Below are 21,229 nucleotides of genomic sequence, written 5' to 3' on the forward strand. Positions count from 1 at the left end.
TTCAAAAGAGTGGATTGGGCCTTGGTCGAATCGAATTGGACACGTGCCGCGCACGCACTTGACACGCAGATCGGGTCTGGGTCGGCCTCGCCCGGTTGTCAAGGGGTAAAGGAAGAGATTTCCTGCATTCGGGTTTCGGGGTCGGGTCCGGGCATCTCGACATTTTCTGCCAGATCTTCAACAGAAGTGGAGAACAAAAGGAAATCCAACCGGATCGAAATGACCCTGGACGAGAACGAAAGGGCGAAAAGGCAGAAGACGGTGAGTTTGGTCTTTTTCCGACCTTTTGCGGAAGGTTGCAACTTACACATGTTTCACGCACTATTTGAACATTTTAGCCTATTAATCCTTTGGGGGGGGGGGGAAAAGGATCACGCACTTTACGATTTCCCCCGCAAATTAAAAAAAAAATTCTCCTCAATTATACCCACCAAATTTGATTCAAATTTTACATTCTAACTTTTTTATAGTTAAAAAAAAATCAAAATAAAACGTTTAGCGTGTAATATCTCAAGTGGTAGAGCGCCGGGTGTAAAGCCGGAGGTCGAGGGTTCGAGCCCCGCTCGTGACATTAATTTTTCATCTCAACCTTCTTTGTATAAAAATTAAAATAAAAGCAGTTTCAACTTTGCCCTGCCATGAAAATATTAAATATTTATATAAATGTTTCTTTACAATAAATATATAAATATACAAAAAAAAATTTAAAAAAAAAATTTAAAAAAAATTCTGTACTTAAATAAAGCTAAAAAATCTTCTGATGTTAAATCCTAAATTTAAAAAAATCCAAAAATATTTGTAAAGTTGGAAAAAAGCTAAATGTTTTTTAGTCTAATTTATTTATTTTTTATTTAAACAATATGTTAAAATTTCAACTTTGCCCTGTCTTGAAAATAACTATATACAAATATTAAATGCATATTTATATAAATGTTTATTTACAGTGTATACAAATATTTACAAAAATACATATATTTTGAAAAAAAATCATTCTATACTTAAATAAATAAAGCTGGAAAATCCTCTGATGAGAAATAAAAATATATTAGTTACTTTCCTAAATAAAAAAATAAAAAATCCAAAAATATTTGTAAAATTGGAAAAAAAAGCTAATTGTTTTTTAGCCTATTGATTTAGTATAATTTTTAAGCATTTAAGTCTATTTTGTTTTTGTTTACCAACATTTTTAAGATTGCTTACAGCCGGAACTGTGTGCATCCTGACACTAAATAAACACACAACATGTTAACAACTTGCTTCTTATGAAAATACATAAAAATATTAAAAATTGATAAAATGTTAATTTACTGTGTGTAAAAATATTTACAAAAATGCACACATTTTGGGGAAAAAACCTGTATTTAAATAAATAAAGCTACAAATTCCTCTAAAAAATAAAAATGAATTAGTTGCTTATTGTTAATTAAATTAAAAACAAAATCCAAAAATATAGGTAAAGTTGGTCAAAAATATAAATGTTATATTTATGAATGGATATGAAGTCAAATGAGGTGTCTGAAGACGTCCAATTTAAATTTCATTAAATTTCAAAGTTCAATCAAACTCCGTAAAAAAAATCAGTTTTATTAGCAAATTACAATTTGATATTTTAATCTATTTTTCTATTTTTTTTCTATTTTTTCTATATCCTTTGGAAGAAAAAAAATCGTGCACTTTTTCCCCAAGTTATACTCATCAAATGTGATTCAAATCTCATGTGAATATACAAGGTGATGCATTTTTACACACTATAAGAAAAATAATGCGCCTCATGCTTATAGACCCTGGTGCAATTTTTTAATTAAAATGAATTTCTTGGCAAACACTGATAGAATTTAATTCCAATTTTGCAATGTAAAAGTGTTAAATAAATTCTATCAAACAAAAAAATCATTCTGGCTTTAAATAATAAATAAAGCTAAAATTCACTGATGAGAAATCAAAATGTATTAGGCACTTCGCTAAATTAAAAACAAAATCCAAAAATATTTGTTTAGTTGAGAAAAACTAAATGTTATAGTTGCGAATGGACATGATATCAAATAAAGTGTTCTAAGACTTGCAATTTATGTTTTCATTCAACATTATGCCACAACTAAGACATTTTATTTAGATAGTCTGTAAAGAAAAAAAAACCTAAATGTTCCAAGGCTTAAATATTCTTTACTTTGTTCATTTCGGGTTTTTTGGCCCAACCTCTGCAGTCCATTTTTCAATCAAAGCCTCTGTTCAACAGTTGATTTGCCATCAACTGTGAAAATGGATAGAAATTATTTTTATGGTCAGAAGGTGTTGCATAGCTTTTCCTATGTCAAAAAAATGTTCCACCTTGTATACATTTAATTGTGACATCTTATTAGGCAATTCATATTTTGCAATTTTTAAATAAATAATGAACTAACTTTCCATTATTTCAAACTTGGCTTTCCTATTGACAATTTTTGTTTGATGAATTCTGACTTTCCAGTCTTTTAAATTTTTTTTGACAAGCAGGCGAACTGAACTATCCAAAAGTTTGTATGTATCACATTATCTGAAACACCATATAAATGGTGGTGAATTTTTCAACCGACCATGGGAGAAAAAATGCACCACCTGCTTAAATGGACTCGGGTGCAATTTTATAATTAAAGTTAGTTTCTTGGTAAGCACACTTAGTTCAAAATGTGTTCCATCCAGGAGAAAGTTGTGTGGGTAAAGCAATATTATGGTGTAATCTGGTCGTTACAGATCATTTTGGTTTGCATATCCTTGGTACTGTTAATCTGTTAGACATCTACTTCTGTGGTAGGGATTACAAAATGAACAGTAATGAACAAATTATAGCTTCATCAGTCCTACCACACGAAGAAATGTTGCAATATTGGCAATATTGGTGGCTTAAGTTTCCCGGGGTGCCAATAAAATTTAAACAAACACATTCAACAAAACATTCCACCCTGCTGGCCAACTCCTCGCCATATTCAATTATGTGAGTGATTGGCATATTTGAGGGTGGGAATGTGAAATTAGTTCATACAGGAAGTGACTACCAGCAGTCAGTAAGCAAGAACAAGCACCTCTCAGCTTCTTTGTTTGGGGCTATATAAAGTCCAAAATCTAAAATATCACGATATGTCAGCACAACAGAACTTTATTTTAAGAGAGAAAAAACCCAAGCGTTTGGTGACTTTATGCTGTACTTTTAAAGATCATTGGCCCATCGATCCATCTTCAGCAGCCCCAATTCCTCCATCTGAGTCCCCATACAGTGAACAACTTCATTTGACACCAACAACTAAGGACAATGTTAGCGATAGAACTGGCTTGGACTATTTAAGCAGGTGGTGCATTATTTTATTTATGATGTGTCAAAACATGCACCACCGAGTAAATCTGTCTATATATTGTACATGTGTTCAGTTTAACTAACAAAGCTGTCAGTGAACCAATGGTTAGTTAAAGGTATCTGGGACTACATGATTAAATCTTTCCCCCATCAAGTCATCATCTCCCAAGACATCCATTCCAGGGGAAGGCCACTCTTTCCCAAGTATAGCATCCAGAGCCTATGAAAATATGCTGGATAGTTGTCCTATATGGTTGACAGAGTGGGGGTGGTTCATGAGCCATTAAATAGCCATGTGTGAGCCAACTGTCATACAATCTAAGTCACTAGCCTTGACATGTAAGCTGTTAGAGGACTTTAGCAAAAAGCACATGTAGAAATACGCAGTCCTGTATTTTTAATGCTATGTGATGCGGTGTTTGATTTTGGAATGAAACATCACAGATATTTAGCATGAATATATACTTTTTTTTAACCAGCCCTACTTGAAAATTTTAAATCTAGTTAAAATAAAAATTCTCTTCCAATTTTTCTTTAAACAATCCAATTTTGTTTAACAATGATTACAGGAAATAATAGTTTATAATAAATAATAGTTAATATTATTATTATTAATTTTTAAGGGCGTTTTAACGGCTAAGGTCATTTCACGCCCTATTATGCATTTTTATAGCAAATTAATTATTTATTAATTTAATTACATAACTTAATTAACCGATATTTTCTGACGTTGATCAATATCAAATTTGCCTTAAACATATCGTCCATGGGTTATTAAAAATGGCAAGGACCTGCAACACTGATAAACTTTTATTTCCGGCATTCTTCAGTATTATCTTCCTTACTTATCTTTATTTTTTAAGATATTTATTCAGGTTAAGTATTCTGAGTTAAATTCATAAAATTAAACCCTTGACTTCTTAATATATTTATTGTATTAAGTATAAATATACATATATGCTGTATATATTAATTGTACATAAATTTATGCATGGAGATCACACATCAATTTATGAGAAAAAAATTTACAAAACTTTTTTTTTGTCAAGTCTTACTATTCTAATATTGCTCCTAATGGCTTATCACAACTTACAATAGGTCATGAAATAAATAAATAAGGCTATAAAGTTTATGAAAATTTCAAAGAAATGTATCGAACTCGTATTGCAATTTGGAAGAGAAAAATGCATAAAAACGAGATGAGATCGTATATTTTAATTGTTCAAGCAATTTCTAGTATATAACATATTCGACGTGGTTATAAAGATCATAATTCATACTAAATAAATAAAGCTATGAAGTTTATTAAATTTGCTCGGATTGCATATTTCAATTTAGAATGGAGAAATGTATAAAATGAAAAGAAAATTTATATTTATACTGGTTACGTAGTCTAGTATAACTTTTTTTGTCTCTGATTATTCATATTGTAATCTGTTTTAAAATAAAAATTCAAAGCCATAAAATTAACGAAATATCCAAAACAAGAATCATTCAGAGCTCATATTTAAATTTAGAAGAGAGAATTATACATTTCTCTCTGGATGAGAGATTGTACATTTTGATTGTTCATGTATTCTAATATACTCTATGTGATTATAAAAATCATAATTGGCCATAAAATAAATAAATAAAGCCATATAGTTTATTAAATGTCCAAAGAAAAACTGGCCTGGGTCTCATATTTCAACTAGAAAGGGGAAATGTATAAAAACAGAAGAACATTTATATTTTTAATCTTTATACAATCTGGTATAATCCTATGTGATTATTCAGATCACAATCAATCCTAAAGTAAACAAACGAAGCCATAAAATTTGAGGAAATAGACAATGAAAAATTCACATGGAACTCATATTATTTTCAGTACAGTTTAATTCATGAAACTAAGTCTCAGCCTTCTTAAAAAAATTCTAGATTTGTTTAATATATAAATACGTGTCTATTAAATAAAGTTATAAGAAATTTATTCAATTATAGTGTAATTTAGAAGGTCCTCTGACTTATTCATCTAACCAATATCTTTTTTTTTTTTCAACAATCCTTGATACTTAGTGGATATTAATCATTTTAACGGATGAATGACTCGGCTTTTGTCCACCGAGTGCCCTTGTAATGCTAAATCTAGTTCTCAATCCACCTCAAATTAATTATCTGTGATGACCTCAATCTGAAGGATGGGGGTGTTTCATAACACATTTTCTTCAAAGTATTAAACAATTAAAGGTACAATTGATATTTTAAGAAAACATTTAAAAGTTGTTTTTTTTCTTTCCAGAGGAAAATTTAATCAAATTAATGTAAAAAGTTGCGTAATAGATTGATAACAGTAGGCCATTTGTTGTTGGCTATTTTAATTTCTGACAGTTTAATTGCATCCTTATCTTACCAAGAATTTTATAATATTTCACATTGCGATTATAAAACAATACTATCTATATGTTAGATACCGAAGCAAAAGCTGACTAATTACAAATAGTAGGGATTTATTGCACAGTTTAAGTGGGTGGAGGCAGGCTCAAGATTAGTCACATGTGTAAATTTGTTTATGCGTTTTTTTATGGCTTCAATATATTTTATAAAAACTTTTAGGTTTATTTTTATTATAAATCCTCCTGTTGAGGATGAAGTTTGATTGATTATTTAGGATATGATCTGAGTTTATTAAAATTTTAATGTTTTAACGAGAATCCCTTCAAAGTTAATTAGTTCTTAACAAAATTGTGTTTCTTTTTGTGGGTCAATCATTACTGATTATACTTATACTAGCCTGTTTTAGAGTATTCTGTGTTTTGTTAAAAGTTAAAAAACAACTAATGTACAAATATATTCATTGAATTTCAGTTGTAATTTTATGTATGATTCATAGTTATATAAATTCAACGTCTGTAATTTATTTGACGTGTGATTCAACGTCTCTTGAACATTAAAATGTTGAACTTTACTTTTTTTCATTTTTAAATTATGCTGTGAACAAAAAAATAAATGTCAATGCAATCATTTTTCTATATTGAGTGACAATTGAAGGTTCGTTTAGCAAAACTTTAGAAGAGAAGGATGCCAGGTTTTTTCCTTTTTTAAATTGGTTTTACGATTTGAGATGCTTGGAGTATCCTGTTCCTTGTCTGACATAACATCTTTATACTGAATACTATATTCATTCTTTAAATAAATAACAGCAAATTTATGAAAAAAATTCAAAAGTAAGATTAGCATGGAAATCATATATCACTTTATATGAGAGTGTTTAAAAACAAGCGGAAAGCATTTTGTTTACCTACTGACTCTGATAAATATTGCTTCTAGTCATTCAATAGTGAACAGTAGGTCATAAAGTAAATAAATGAGACAATAAAATCCAAGAAATATTTCTAAACATTTGCATGGAAATCACACATTAATTTATGAGAGAAAAATATACAAACCCATTATAAAAAAGATTTTGCTTGTTGACTGAGTCTATTATTCCAATATTGTTCTTAACGACAACACAAATTATAATAGGCCATAAAATAAAGAAGGCCATAAATTTTATGAAAATTCCCAAAAAATATTCGCATGGAACTCTTATTTCAATTTAGAAGAGAGGTGTATATTTTAATTGTTTGTACAGTCTAATGTAATTCTATGTGGTGATGAAGATCATAACTGGTCCTAAATAAATAAATAAAATGATAAAGTTTATTAGATCCAATTTATAAAGTGGAAATTTATAAAAAGGTTGTATTTTTATTATTTGCACAGTCCAGTACAATTCTATAAAATTATTCAGATCATAATCAGTACTAAAATAAACATACAAAGCCATAAAACAGATGAAATATCCAAAGAAAGAATCACATGGAACTCATTCAATTTAGAAGAGAGAAATGGATAACAATAGGACGCAAATGTATATTTTCATTGTTCATGAGTTAATATATTCTATGAGATTATTAAAATTACAATTTGTCTTAAAAAATATAAATAAAACCATAAACTTTATTAAATATTCAAAGAAAGATTGGCCTGGATCTCATATTTCAATTTAGAAGGGAAAAATGGATAAAAACAGGGTGTAAATGAATATTTTCATTGTTCATACAGTCTAATATATTCTATAAGATTATTTAGATCATAATTTGTCCTAAAATATATAAATAAAACCATAAACTGTATTTAATATCGAAATAAAGATTGGCCTGGTTCTCATATTTCAATTTAGAACGGTAAATTGGATAAAAACTGATGGATTCATAAAGCCGTAGTGTTTATGAAGCTCATGTCTTTTTTTTTTTTTTTTTTTTGCGTTATGAACTATGCATGCATATTAGCCATGTGACAATTCTTATATGTGTGTTCAAATTGGGGGGGGGGTTTATTGTGAAAAAAGGGCCAGAGGCGACGGTGGGAATTGAACCCACGATCGCGGCGTGAGAGTCTCTCATGCTAACCACTCGGCTACCGCGGTCCCCATATGTCAATTTAAAGAGGAGAAATGTATGAAAACAAGATGAAAATGTATTTTTTGATTATTTATACAGTGTAATTCTTCTAATATTGTTCCTTGTAAGTATGAATATCAAAGTAAGTTTTAAAATAATTAAATAAAGCTGTAAAAGTTATGGAATTATAAATAAAAAAATCACATGGAAATCCTATGACAATTTGAAAACGAGATGAAAATATATATTTTGTTTGTGTACACAGTCTAATATAATTCAATTTGATTATACAAATCATAATTGATGATAAAATAAGCAAACAAAGCCATACAATCGATGAAATCAAATTATTATTTCAATCTATATTTTGAATGTTTAAGCATTTTAATTTCAATTGTTTAAACTAATGAATGATTTAAGTTAACTTAATTTTATTAACATCAATGAATATTTTTATTTGTTTAAATTTGAATGCTATTCGGGTACTAATTCATTGAATTAATTTAATAGTGTTATATTTTGTATTTTCTTGATTATTTAGGAAGACAAATTTCAAACAATAATCAATTAATTAAAGTAGAATTTATTTGTTTTCAACATAAACTTACTCAGGTATGCACTGTTATTAGGGTCGTTTGAATAACTGTTGTCACAAGAGTAAAAGTTGATGGAAGAAGAGAAAAAACCTGTGGTTCTACTTTCACTCTTCTCAGTTGTATTGTTGTAGGATGAAAGGCCAAGGCAAGGTAATGCCAGTGTGATTTTTATTTAAGTTTCCTTCTGTTTCACCATTAAGGATGAATCAGATGAATCTTGATCCCTTTTTATTTATTTGTGCATTGTATAAAATGAATCTTGTCTTAAGAACGGATTATGACATAATTGGAGAGGTGGGAAAAGTTTTGCACGGCCAGTAGTTAGTGGCCAAGGCCGTTGACGATTATTCCATTTCCTACCAGCCTTCCTTGGACAGTTAGTGTTAGTCCTCTCTGTACTGTGGTCCCGTAAGCACTACTTTTCAAATCGAAAACATGTCGCGCCACCAGAAAATTGTTGAATTTCTCAACGAGAAAAATGTAAGTTTTGTTTTGAACATGTTACAAGCATTGATTATTTTTAATATAGTTTTATTATCGGTTTATACATTTTTTATTTCAATAACTATGTGATATATTTATTAAAATTTTATTTCTATCAAGTTGGCGTTTGTGTAATAAAGTAACAAAAATCTTTAAAAATTAGTAAAATTAAAAAGAAAAACTATGCTTTAATAAGTTCCTAGTTAGCATAATAAATTGATTTTTAAAACAAATAAAATCTGAAAGGATTCAAAGCAATGTATTTTTATAAACAGATCAATTTCAGAATTTGTTCTGCTTTTACTATTAAATGATTAATAAAAAAAATTTAAAAATCTTTTTATTTCTTTACAATAGACTGGTTTTTCTAGTACTTTGGTGAGAGTAAACAAATTCTTTTATCATCACTAGGGTGAAAAAAAAAGATAGTGTCATCGAAAATAAAACCCATTCAATTGTATGAATAATCAAAGTGTGTGTTTAATTTATATAAACTCGATATTTAATTAAAATTAATATTATTTTGGATTATTAGTTTTCTTTCTAATCAATTGATGGATTATATTACAATTCTAATCAATTCCTATTGGAAAAGGGTTCAAGGCGAGATTGATTTTTGAATTTTCAAAACACTTAGAGTTAGGGCAATTTAATAATTAATTAGTCCAGTTGAACGATTGTCTTCCGAGGCAAAATTACATAGTTTGACCTAGTTATTTCTTTTTTGTCTTTTAGTGCTTTAAACATGACACAAATTTGGTTTGAACAATAAATTCACCTCTACAGTTTTTTAAAATGTATAGTCATTAATTTAATGTATACATATGTATTATACTTTAACATTATCTTAAATTGAAAAATTAAAATAAATTGTCAGCAATCAAATTTACACATTATTTATTTATTCTTGTAATGATCTTTGAAATTTATATCATTTTATCAACGAAAAGTTCATAATTAAAGGGTTTTATTTCAGTTTAAATATTTTGGGCTTTTTAAATGTAATATCTTTCTATAATATGAAGGTCAGCAAACAGGAAAAAGTTATGGTGTAATTGGTCTATCTCTAATAAAGCTTAATTGTTCCAATTTATTCCAGTTGGGGACGGCTGAAATGTTTATAAAGATGAGGGACAATTTGAGATAGAAAAAGAAAAAAAAAATAATATGCAAATGAAGCGTATCGTTGAATTGGCAAAGTAATGCTAATGAGTTGTGAGGAAGATGATAAAATTCAAGGTCCTGTGGATTTCCATTCATGAACATTTATCAATTCTTCTATTGCTCATGTTTAAAAGGGTTGTTTATTTAAAAAAAAATCATATTTAGGGCTAATTTGATTTGAGATTTTATTTTTATTAATTAAAAAATATGATTCATAAATTAAAAAGAACAAAAATTTGACCATCTTAAGTTGTTAAGTTGAAAATTTTAATTTTATATATTTTCTTATTGTCTTGTTTTTGTTCCCAGTGCGCACAAGTGGCAACAAATGTCACCGAGCAGAAGCACAAAGTATCAAGGGATCACAGAGGACAGGTTCTCGGAAATGTCAGAGGGTTCAGAGGGTGCACGGTCTGGTTCACTGGTAAGGAAAAATACAATATTAAAAAAAAGTTAGTATTTTCCAGAGGCTAAAAAAATGTTGCACAACTGTATTTACACTGTAGTAAATTTGTGTTATATAACAGTTCACGGTGCTTCCCTTGATTTATCTTGCCTTGGCTTTCCCCCTTTCATGTCTTCTTACGACCGGGATTTCCTTGCCAGCCGATTTATTGATATTTTATCAGTAAGATTTTTTTTTTTACATTTATATTTATTGTTTTTGTAATTAAAAGATTAAATGTATGTCCTTACATGTAATACAAAAAAGTAACAATTTTTTTCCCCTTTTGAAATTTTTTTGTATATTACGAGTAAATGTTTACATACTAATTTAAATATAAATGTGGTGAAATTTCGTATGTAAGGACTGATAAAACAGGCAGAAAAGGTTTAAAATCATGGTCAACAGTCGAAGCATTTTGAATTTAAAATAATTTATTTTTTGATGCCAAAATGTTGGCTTTTTCCATTTTATTAAATTCTTATTGGACGAAGTTTATATGACAATTCTATACCAAAGTGCAGAAAATTAACTTGAGAAATTTTGTGAATGATCAGGCAGACAAGATATAGCCAATCTTCATTTAATTTGATCCTGTAGTATATAGACAAAAGTTCAAAAATTCTGGCAAATAGCATCTAATTCTTTTGGTCTGGCTATTAAGAAAATAAAATTATGCAAGTTATTTTTGTATTTTAGGCCCCATCCATGAATTCATCACTGCTGATTTTATGAAAAAGTTGAATATGGATCAAAGACTAATAGATCATCATTTTAACCAATTTTCAACCATTTCCTTTTTCTTAAAAAAACTATTTATTTTCTCCTGCTAGTGAGACATTAAAGAACATATAATTTAGTGTCTCTTAGATTTGTTTAATTGTGGAATCAATGCTACTGATTTTACAAAAAAAGTTATATTCTAAGATCAAAATATCACCAATTGAGCCAATTTTAGTCCATTTCTTTATCATGAAAGTGAAATATAAAAAAAAGTAATTAAGTGTCCTTAGACTCGTTTAGACCTCAGTTATGGCTTCATCACTACTGATTTTATGAAAAAGTTGAAGAAGATAAGACCAAAAGCTCGACTATTTAGCTCATTTTCATCCATTTCTTTTTTCATGCTAGTAAGATATTAAAGGAAATACAATTTAGTGTTTCTTAGATTTGTTGAGGCCCCAGTAGTGTAGTACACAGAAACAATTTTGGTGAAATTTTTAAAATGAATCACTCAAAAAGATTAAACCAATTTTTATTTTCTTGTTTGCTTTGAACAGACTTGTAAATATTTAGATATTTTTTTAATTATAAAAAAATATTAATACCTGAAAGTTGAATAAAATTCAATTTTTTTTAGTCTGAGAGTTGAGATAAACAAATAACTGGGGTCCTCTTGTGAGTTTTTAGGCCCCAATTATTATGTATAATACACAACTAATTTGGCCAAATTTTCAAAATGGATATATCAAAAATATTTACCTAATTTTCATCAATTCTTTTGTCCTGATAATGATAATATTAAAATAAGCATAAGTAAGAGTGCTCCTTAGACTTGCTTAGGCCCCAGTAGTGGTTTCATCATTTCATCACGACTGGTTTTACAAAAAAGTTGAAAATGGATCTACAACCCAAAGATCAACAATTCAACAAATTCACCCATTTCTTTTGTCCTGAATGTGAAATATTAAAGTAAAATTAAGAGTGTTCCTTAGACTTGTTTAAGCCTCATTTGTGGATATGGATAACCAGTTTTGAAAAAAAAAAAAAAAAAATGTAAACATCAAACCACTAACAAAAAATTTTAATAATTGTCACCAATTAATGTACGATGTTATTTTTATTTGATAGCCGAACAGAGTTTTATTCACATTTTGGTCCCAGTTTTAGATTACTCACTACTGATGCAATTTCAAAAGTCCAAGTGCTAAAAGTTGTATCGCTTGGATAATTTAAATTCAATTCTTCATTCATTCCCAACAGAGAGGTAGTAAGGATAGTTCAATTATTTTGTGGATCTTACAAAGGTTTATGATATGGATTCCCCAGTACCGACAAAACATTAAAGATAGATTTGACCAAATCCTTTGTTGATAAGTTAGAGAGATATTGAATATACAAATAATTTTTTTTCCTCGAAGAGCCCTCATCAGAATTTTTACCTATTTTTCCCGCATTGTGTATATTTTTGAAACAAAATACATGCAAAGAAATGTCTGAAATTGAACGATTTTTATTTATTGTAACATTGGTATTTGATAAATTGGCAAATTAATTAATTTAACAATTCTATGTTGTGATATAGTAATGATTTTGTGAATTTTAATTGTTATTGAATTGTTTTTGTTATCAGGCCTTTCCGGAGCAGGGAAAACTTCTATTTCATTTAACCTCGAGGCATACCTCGTCTCAAAAGGAATACCAGCATATGGTCTCGATGGTGACAACATAAGAACTGGTCTTAACAAAAATCTCGGGTTCAGCCCAGAGGACCGTGAAGAGAATATAAGAAGAGTTGCCGAAGTTGCCAGGCTTTTTGCAGACAGTGGTGTTATCGCCCTGTGCAGTTTTGTCTCACCATTCGCTCCAGTAAGTCACTTTATAATAAGCCTTTGAAAGTTATCACAGAAGAGGTTTTTTTAGGACCGTGAAATGGCAAGGAATGTCCACAAGCAGAACGACCTGCCATTTTTTGAAGTTTTCGTCGACACACCTATCAACGTCTGTGAGCAAAGGGATGTTAAAGGGTTGTACAAGAAGGCGAGGCAAGGGGTCATAAAGGGATTCACAGGAGTCGATCAGCCATATGATGTCCCGGAGAACCCTGATTTAGTTTTGAAAACTGTCGAAGGCTCGATTGAAGATTGCAGCCTCCAAGTTGTCAAACTCTTAGAAGAACATGTAAGTCCTTTAATATTATAGTTTGTGATTATACAATACATTTTAAACTTGAACAGGGAATCATTCCTCTTTTGGAACGTCCTGGTGGTGAAGTTATGGAATTGTTCGTTGACAGCAACAAGCTCCCGAGTGTTCTCAGTGAGTCAAAACAATTCAAGAAGTTTGAACTTAGTGAATTAGACTTACAATGGGTGCAAGTGTTGAGCGAAGGCTGGGCAACTCCGCTCAACGGGTTTATGAATGAGCAGCAGTTTTTACAAGTATGTGTGTATTTCAATAGTTTCATAAAGCTTTATTTGTTCATTTTTATATTACTTTTTCAGACTTTACATTTCAATTGTCTACAAGATGGACACAACCAGTCTGTCCCTATTGTGCTTCCTGTATCAACAGAGGACAAAGAAAGGCTCGAAGGTGAGCCTGCGATGACCCTCTGCTACAAAGGAAAAGTGGTTGCAGTTCTACGAGAGCCTAAATTTTTCGCCCACAGGAAAGAAGAAAGGGTCTGTCGACAGTTTGGGACATGCCACCAGGGCCATCCTTACGTAAAGGTACAACTTAAACAATAATTAATTATTCAAAAATGAATTCTTACACAAAAATGACCACGTATTTATCAGTCTATTGAACACTGATATTATGTAACAATTGAATATTGTTGGGTTACATAATAAAATGCATTTATGCAGAACGGAGAATTCTAATGGATTGTTCTGAAGCAAAATAAATGAGTTTAAAGTCAAGGTGAGCTTATGTAATAATTTCTATAACATTTAAAGAGGGGGATTTGAATAAATGAAAACCTGTACAGTTGATTGTTCATTACCATCAATCATGTACAGGTATTCTTATTCTTTTGTTATTGCTGCTTAGTAATAATCATAACATTTTATTTACCAATAAAAGTTTTTTATGTTTAATTAAATGTGTTATGTTGTGCTATATTGGAAATTTCAAGAAAAAAATTGGTTATTTTCCATTAGTTTTCGGTTGAAAGTCAGAGTCTCAGTAAGAGTAAATCCATTGATCTTTTTTTGTTTTAAAACATAATAAAATTCATAAAAACTTTAGAGGTGCATAAACGCGCAAATAATAGGCTGGATGGATTTCTAAGTTAAAATTGGCGATGAGGTAGGGCAACAGCAAATGCAGTAATACTTGAGGTTTGGACTGAGCTATCACCATGAGAATATGTTTTTAGCTCAGTACTTTTCACATACTCTTACATAAAGCAATGATACAAATAAAGACTTATTGATGTTATTAGCTTGAGGAAGAATAAAGACTTTCAAACAATCTGTACCTTTTGGGTACAACAGTACCTCAAAAATCAGCACATATCATTGAAATATGTAGTAATTATTGAGGCCTGAGCTGTGCTGTCTAAACATTTTTTTCTCTTGCTTTTCTCATTTTTATATCTTATTATCTCTTCCATGTACTGCAACAGCAATGAAGAAAACTAGGCAAAGTAAAGATACAAATAAAGACCCATAAATGTTACCAGCTGGTGATGAATTAAAGTTTCAAAACATTAGGAATGGTTTAATCCTCGAGATTAAACTGGACTTTTTTGATACTGTGATGGATTGGTCCAACTTGAAAATCCTCACTTTAACCACTAAGAAGGAATTTCCAAGGAAAAACCTGTGAGGGTTGAAACTTCTTGGGTTCCCTTCTAGCTTGCTGGATGGGATAGGTTCATGTATGTTCATTTGTTACATGGATAGACCAATAAAAAGAAAAATGAAACAAAGTTTAAAAAATCTATGGGATATAAATAAACGAATAAAAATAAATCTACACCGAATTTTTAATTCCAATAATTATCAAATTAGTATATATAAATCTTGACAGCATTAAAATCTATCCTTAAATAATCCTTCACCAAAATTATGTTAAAAACAAGAAAATATCAATTAAACACATAATTTAAAAGGTTAATAATACTGTCAATGTAGTTAGTCATTGTAATTAATAGTATTAATTATTTTAATATTTTAATTAATTATATGTTTCATTTCAACCAAGACCTTTTAATTAATTAAAATATTTTTTACTTGATTCTTTTGGTTTGAGAGTAGAGATCAAGAAAAGATTGTTAAGGATATCTTCTCTTCCTGAGTTTTTAGGCCCCAGTTGTGGATTTCACACAAAACTTTTTTTAAATTTTGAAAATGGAGTGTCAAGACAAGTGTCAAAACAATTTAGCTAATTTTTATTTCCTTTGTTTCTGTAGGATATTAAGAATTTTTGCTTTCAGCGGGCAGCTTGTACAAGTTTAGATCCTGGTGAGGTATTTGCAATAATACCAAAATTTTAATGTTTGAAAGTTGAATAATTCTGTGAATTTTTTATCCAATTCTTTTGGTCTGAAAGTTGAGATTAAAAAAATATGATTATGCAGTTCCCGTTCTTGAGTTTTTAGGGCCCAGTCATAGACAACAACAACCAATTTTGCCAAAATTTTGAAAATGTTTCAGTGTCCAAAAGTTTTAGCTTATTTTTATTTATTTTGTTACCATAGGATATTAAGAATTTTTGCTTTGAGCCGGAGGATTGTAGACATTTAGATCCAAGTGTTGATTTCTCAATAATGACAAAATATGGATGAATGTTGAAAAATTCTGTCAATTTTTTAATTATTTTTAAAATTCCAATTGGTTAACATAATAGTTTCAAGTGTGATAGACTTTTATATCTACCTGTCAAAAGTAAATTCTATGACAACTATATTATTACTGCCTCAAATGTACATTGATCAATTTTTAATATAGTATAGTTACTGGGAAAAATTCATTGGCATTGATTGATTACATGGCATTCCTAGTCCTACTATGAATCAGGTTGGGTATTGAGTGACTTTTCGGTACACACATAGCTTAAAATTAGGTGTTGTGACAACCATGTAAGGCCTATTCCTGAGTTGGGTGAGAGTGATTCTCCATTGCAGGTTCTCGGAGGACCAATAGAACCATGACATTCTACTGAGTAGCCATGTTTATGCTGGAAAAGGAACTGTATAACTTTTTTGTTTAAATAAATTAATATCACTTCTTGTATGTTTCAGATGATTTATGAAAGTGGTGACTTCCTAGTGGGAGGCCGCCTGGAGGTTTTTGAAAGGATTAAGTGGAATGATGGCCTTGATGAGTATCGTTTGACTCCAAATGAGCTAAGGGCTAAGTTCAAGGAGATGGGAGCAGATGCCGTATTTGCATTCCAACTTAGAAACCCGATTCATAATGGGCACGCATTGCTCATGCAGGACACACGTGATAAGCTTCTAAGCAGGGGATTCAAGAAACCCGTACTGCTTTTGCATCCTCTTGGTGGCTGGACAAAGGAAGATGACGTTCCGCTGCCGACTAGGATGAAACAGCACGCAGCTGTGCTTAAAGAACGCGTACTCGATCCTGAAAGTACTGTCTTGGCAATTTTCCCTTCGCCCATGATGTACGCTGGACCTACTGAAGTAAGAATCAGTAATTTTTTTAAATAAAATTTTCTATAGTAAATTTTGTCTTTAAGGTCCAGTGGCATGCTAAAGCGAGGATGGCTGCAGGGGCGCAGTTTTATATAGTGGGGCGTGACCCAGCTGGTCTGCCCCATCCGGATAAATCAGTAGGAGGCGATCTATATGATCACACTCACGGCGCATACGTGCTGTCCACGGCGCCTGGACTGCCTCACCTTGAAATAATACCATTCAAGGTGGCGGCTTTTGACAAGTCCAAGGGCAAAATGGACTTCTTCGATCCTAAAAGGAAGGATGATTTTGAATTCATATCAGGAACAAAGATGAGACGTATGTATATTTTACTGTATGCAAGTTTAAATAACTTTTTAGTTACAAATTTATTTATTTATCTGTTTAGATCTTGCAAGAACAGGTGCTCTCCCTCCAAAAGGATTCATGGCACCATCGGCATGGGACGTTTTGTCTAGCTATTACAAAAATGTCGAATGTTCATGAGAATTGTTTATAAAAGTACCATCATGTTAATCAGCATATGAATTTGCCACAGTGCCAGTTTTCATCATTTTCTTTCATATTACAAAAAACAAGTTTTATATCCAAAACAGAAAACTTTGTTGCAATATAAATTTTATGATTTACTTGTTGATCAATTTTGTTGAATGTTATTCATTAAAGCTGTGCGACGTGTTGACGGTTTGATCTTGTTGGAATATTAAGCAATGCCAAAGACTTGTCAATTTATCACTGTTTACACCACTAAGATACCTTTTATTGTTTAAATTTTATATAAGTATAAATAATAAAAATATTAACTGTTGTAAATTCAAATATATTCTCGAGTTACAAGAATTTTTTCTCTAACTGTCCAATTTTCCTTTTCCAATCAATGTTTTGCTCCTTGTATTTGTCTGTTTTTGCTTATTCCCTGAGATTAAATTGATAGAATTTGCTCAATAAATGTTTAAATAAAAATAAATTTATGGACAGGATTAAACAAAACAAGCTGAAGTTTTATTTTTTAATCAAAAATAATAAAGGCCTTGTATACATGTTAATTTAAAGTGTTACAAATATACATAATTTGTTCTTCCTGGCATTAGTCTTTAAGTATGCAGGCATGCCCAAAAATTAATGATGGATAAGAGCCTAGAAGCGCAGAAATAGAGGTAGACACTGATCCAGAAATTATGATATATATGTACGATTACTGGAGTTTACTGTCAGAGAATGTCAGAATGACACAAAAAATAACAGAACAAACAACAGGCCAAATGATTTTTTGGGGATTGAGAGATGTAGGTTTAGAAAAACATTTTCTTTATGGTGCCAACGTGTTAATCTTTATTGAGATCATCTTCAGGGCCTGGAATTTAAATTAAACAATGTTTGTAAATCCCACACCCTGAAGACGATCTCAATAAAGATCGAAACGGCACGATAAAGAAAATGTTTTTCTAAACCTACCGCAGACCGCATCTCATGATTTCCAAATAATAATTAATTAACAGTCACTAAACACCACTCCAACAAGCCAAATATCAAGCTAAAGATGGTTTTGTGGCCTTGTTCCCTAGATATTGGCCAAGGATGTATGGTTTGTTGAACAGGTGCTTAAAGGCACCCATGGAGGCCTCTACCCCATCTACAACCAACAAGACAAGAGAAGCGAAAGGCTTGCCTTTTGACTATTTTCCCACTTACAAAGGTCCACCAGAAGAAGTGAATAAAAAATTAAAAAACTACATCTAGGCGGACAAGTCCACATTTCCCAATCATATAGAGCCTAATATGCTCAGGAACTCAACCCTTTCCCACAGAACACTGGCACCAGCCGGACTGACCAACCCAGATGCCGCCCTCATCCGTCCCACCAGGAGCTAAAGACTTGAAACATTTTTCAATCGACTCAGTACATGTTAAGGTGGCTCCAGACACATGGTATTCGCTGAATCCTAAGCAAAGGTTCACCGGATCCCTAATAGTGTAGATTATTTTATTCGCTGTGAATTGTCGCTCGGCTAATTGTCGGTTTCCTTATATGCTTCTAAGTGCACAAATATTCGTGAAGTAACTGAACTCAAAGCATCCACATATCCGGGAACCGTACTGTACGTACATCATCTATATATACAAAAGAGTTCTGTGACTGACTGACAGCAATGCACAGACCAAACCACTGGATCTAAAGGGCTGAAATTTCAACAGTGCATTCCTATTACCAAAAAACATAGTCCCACATGGATGTGGATAAAAGCTAGTCTATACATATTATACAGTAATCATCAATGAACAGTAATTATTTGTCGATAATAAACGATTCCTAACTAGTATAGATGTACTAATGAAATAACAACATGGTTTCTGTTGGTTAAGAATGGATTGGCCCAACATGACAGTCTTGGGGTTCCTCGATCTGTACCAAGCTGAACCAATAATTTCAAATGCTTCTCTTCCAAATCACAAAAATTGGAACGAGGTTTTCAATGCGTGAAAATAGATTGAAAGTAAATTGTGGCAACTCTCTGTGATTGATTTGTGACTGAGTTTGTAGCCACAACACAGCTGCAAAAAATGAGTTTCACTGCTGTCCATCACAACAGGTAATAAGTTGAGGACTCGCAACGGCACTTGGCAAATACGTATTCGCTGTTTCTGCACAAACTGGCTGGTTGTAAGAACCTCGCAATGTGTGTATACATAGTCACGCTATTTGACGAATGCCAAGACGAGCATCTCGAGTCTTGGCAAATGTTTGGTATCAATCGGCATTCGGCGAATACCACATGTCTGGAGCCACCTTTAGAAGAGCGTACAATACAATACTGTGAATTCTGTGCAATTTATTTAATAACAGACATTTTTTGGTTATACTAAGTGTTCTTGTTAAGCACATTTTTCAAGAGGTAGGTTTTCATTTTTTAAAGCATAGCTTAAAGGGTAGAGAACTTTCAATATTTGGGCACTTTAATGAGAGAAAAATAAACATACAAAAGACTTAAAAAATAAGCGTTAAGTACAACCCACAAAATTACTGGTATGCTGAAATAGTTCCTATGGAGTAGTAATGTGATGAAAGACTTAATGAATTTACATTAAATGTAATGTCAATAAAAGGCGCAAACCCCAATCCTACATTTTCACTTTGGAATGTTTTCAAAAAGGATTTTACAGAATCATTTCGTTTTTGGATATTAATAAAGCATTTTTTTTCACAACACCTTTTAAATAAGAATCCAGGAAATTATGGACTTTTTTAGATAAGAAGAAAGTAGAGTGATAGAGCTATCAGTTTATCACTCTCCTTTTTTTACTTTTTATAAAAGATAGTTCTTACTTACAGTTTGTAGTTTTGGACTATACGGATTTCAAGTTTAAAGCTCGTCATCATCAGAATGAAATAAGTCACAAGCACGTCTCTCGACACGAACTGAAGGGTAAACCCGCCGCCGATCCACCGCCAACGCGACTTTCCAGTGAGAAACCGGTTATTATCTTAATGAACACTGTAAAAAAATAATTTTAAATTTGTGTTTTTATTAATTATTTATAATGTATAATAATTAATAATATATGTTTAATTTTACAAAATCATCTTTAAAAAAAGTTAAGCTACATACTCACTCAAACTTCATCATTTATATTAATATCAATGTCCGTTCTTAATTAAAAAATATACAGCAAATGATAGAAAGGAATGTAGAATGTTCGATATCGCAACTGATGAAAATAGGAGTACCTCAGGGATCCGTTCCGAGACCCCTCCTATATTTCATTTATTCCAACGGCAACGACAATAAAATTTCGCGCATAAAATTGTCAAGATTTCCTGATGATAAAATAATAAATTTTATTTCCAATGTATACATCAAATATATCCCAATAAAAAAAGTTTATAAGTGCTGAACGGCCAATTCAGGTGGCACAATGAAAAAGAAAACGCGGGACGCGATGAGTTGACGGTTTCGCGTGGCGGTGGACGTAAGTTACGCGGCTTGCGGTTCGAACTTCGATTTACAGAAAGTATAGTGCGCGTAAGTGTACAGTTAAGTTCGAATGGCCGGATTAAGACTGAGTTCCGTCCCCAAGGCGACTTCATACTCAAGTAATGTAAATAGTTTTAAGTTAGGTTAAGTAATCCATACATACTTACACCACACTTTTCCAAAAAACTCCAGCACCCCGGGGGTTCACATAACCTCGTAGATGAAATACCCTCTTTACAAAAAAATTACTTTTCTACTTTCATAAGATTAAAGATTCAATCCTATTGGAGTGGATCAAAAAAATATTGGCACTCTTTTAACTTTTATTAGGTTTCAGTTAAAAAAATCATTTTTTAAATATTTTCATTTCAAAAAAATAAACTGCTCAAAAATGAATAGGGATATTTATCATTTATTCTTATTA

At 31.2% G+C, this 21,229-nt stretch overlaps 3 protein-coding genes across 8 annotated transcripts in view; 2 read left to right on the forward strand and 1 right to left on the reverse strand.

Moving 5' to 3' along the window:
- The window catches only part of LOC106666318 (CDK5 regulatory subunit-associated protein 3), a 32,690-nt gene extending 12,440 nt beyond the window's left edge, over positions 1-20,250 (reverse strand). For 2 of the 4 annotated variants that reach the window (XM_024229475.1, XM_024229474.1), the window contains exon 1: positions 8,361-8,519. The gene's annotated coding sequence lies outside the window, so the exon portion shown is untranslated. Of the gene's footprint in view, positions 1-8,360; positions 8,520-20,160 lie in introns of those variants that run through there. The other 2 variants (XM_014393412.2, XM_014393410.2) reach the window with 2 other exon arrangements.
- Positions 55-17,654, forward strand: LOC106666317 (bifunctional 3'-phosphoadenosine 5'-phosphosulfate synthase). Of its 3 annotated transcripts, XM_014393408.2 has the most exons (9): positions 8,718-8,828; positions 10,305-10,419; positions 12,794-13,029; positions 13,084-13,341; positions 13,398-13,601; positions 13,665-13,892; positions 16,412-16,816; positions 16,873-17,149; positions 17,220-17,654. In XM_014393408.2, exons 1-9 carry the CDS (start codon positions 8,784-8,786, stop codon positions 17,315-17,317), a joined length of 1,866 nt encoding a protein of 621 aa, XP_014248894.1. In that variant the 5' UTR covers positions 8,718-8,783; the 3' UTR covers positions 17,318-17,654. The 3 variants fall into 3 exon arrangements, with proteins under 3 accessions (XP_024085239.1, XP_014248894.1, XP_024085238.1); XM_024229471.1 differs by lacking the exon at positions 8,718-8,828 and adding an exon at positions 55-261 and having other exon boundaries at positions 13,398-13,892; XM_024229470.1 differs by having other exon boundaries at positions 13,398-13,892.
- A 464-nt stretch (positions 20,251-20,714) lies between the features above and the next one.
- LOC106666424 (protein vestigial) overlaps positions 20,715-21,229 on the forward strand; it is a 120,448-nt gene continuing 119,933 nt past the window's right edge. The window contains exon 1 of the mRNA XM_024229461.1: positions 20,715-20,929. Within this exon, the coding sequence (XP_024085229.1) occupies positions 20,876-20,929 (54 nt within the window). The 5' untranslated portion in view covers positions 20,715-20,875. The remainder of the gene's footprint in view (positions 20,930-21,229) is intronic.

Source organism: Cimex lectularius, unplaced genomic scaffold (assembly GCF_000648675.2).
Source record: "Cimex lectularius strain Harlan isolate CLEC.00 unplaced genomic scaffold, Clec_2.1 scaffold236, whole genome shotgun sequence".
Taxonomy (NCBI): Eukaryota; Metazoa; Arthropoda; class Insecta; order Hemiptera; family Cimicidae; genus Cimex; species Cimex lectularius.

Coding starts and splice junctions, on each gene's coding strand:
- LOC106666317 (XM_024229470.1), top strand. CDS start 8,784: ATGTCGCGCCACCAGAAAATTGTTGAATTTCTCAACGAGAAAAAT. Junction 8,829..10,304: donor AATTTCTCAACGAGAAAAAT/GTAAGTTTTGTT, acceptor TTTTGTTCCCAG/TGCGCACAAGTGGCAACAAA. Junction 13,030..13,083: donor TTGTCTCACCATTCGCTCCA/GTAAGTCACTTT, acceptor AGGTTTTTTTAG/GACCGTGAAATGGCAAGGAA.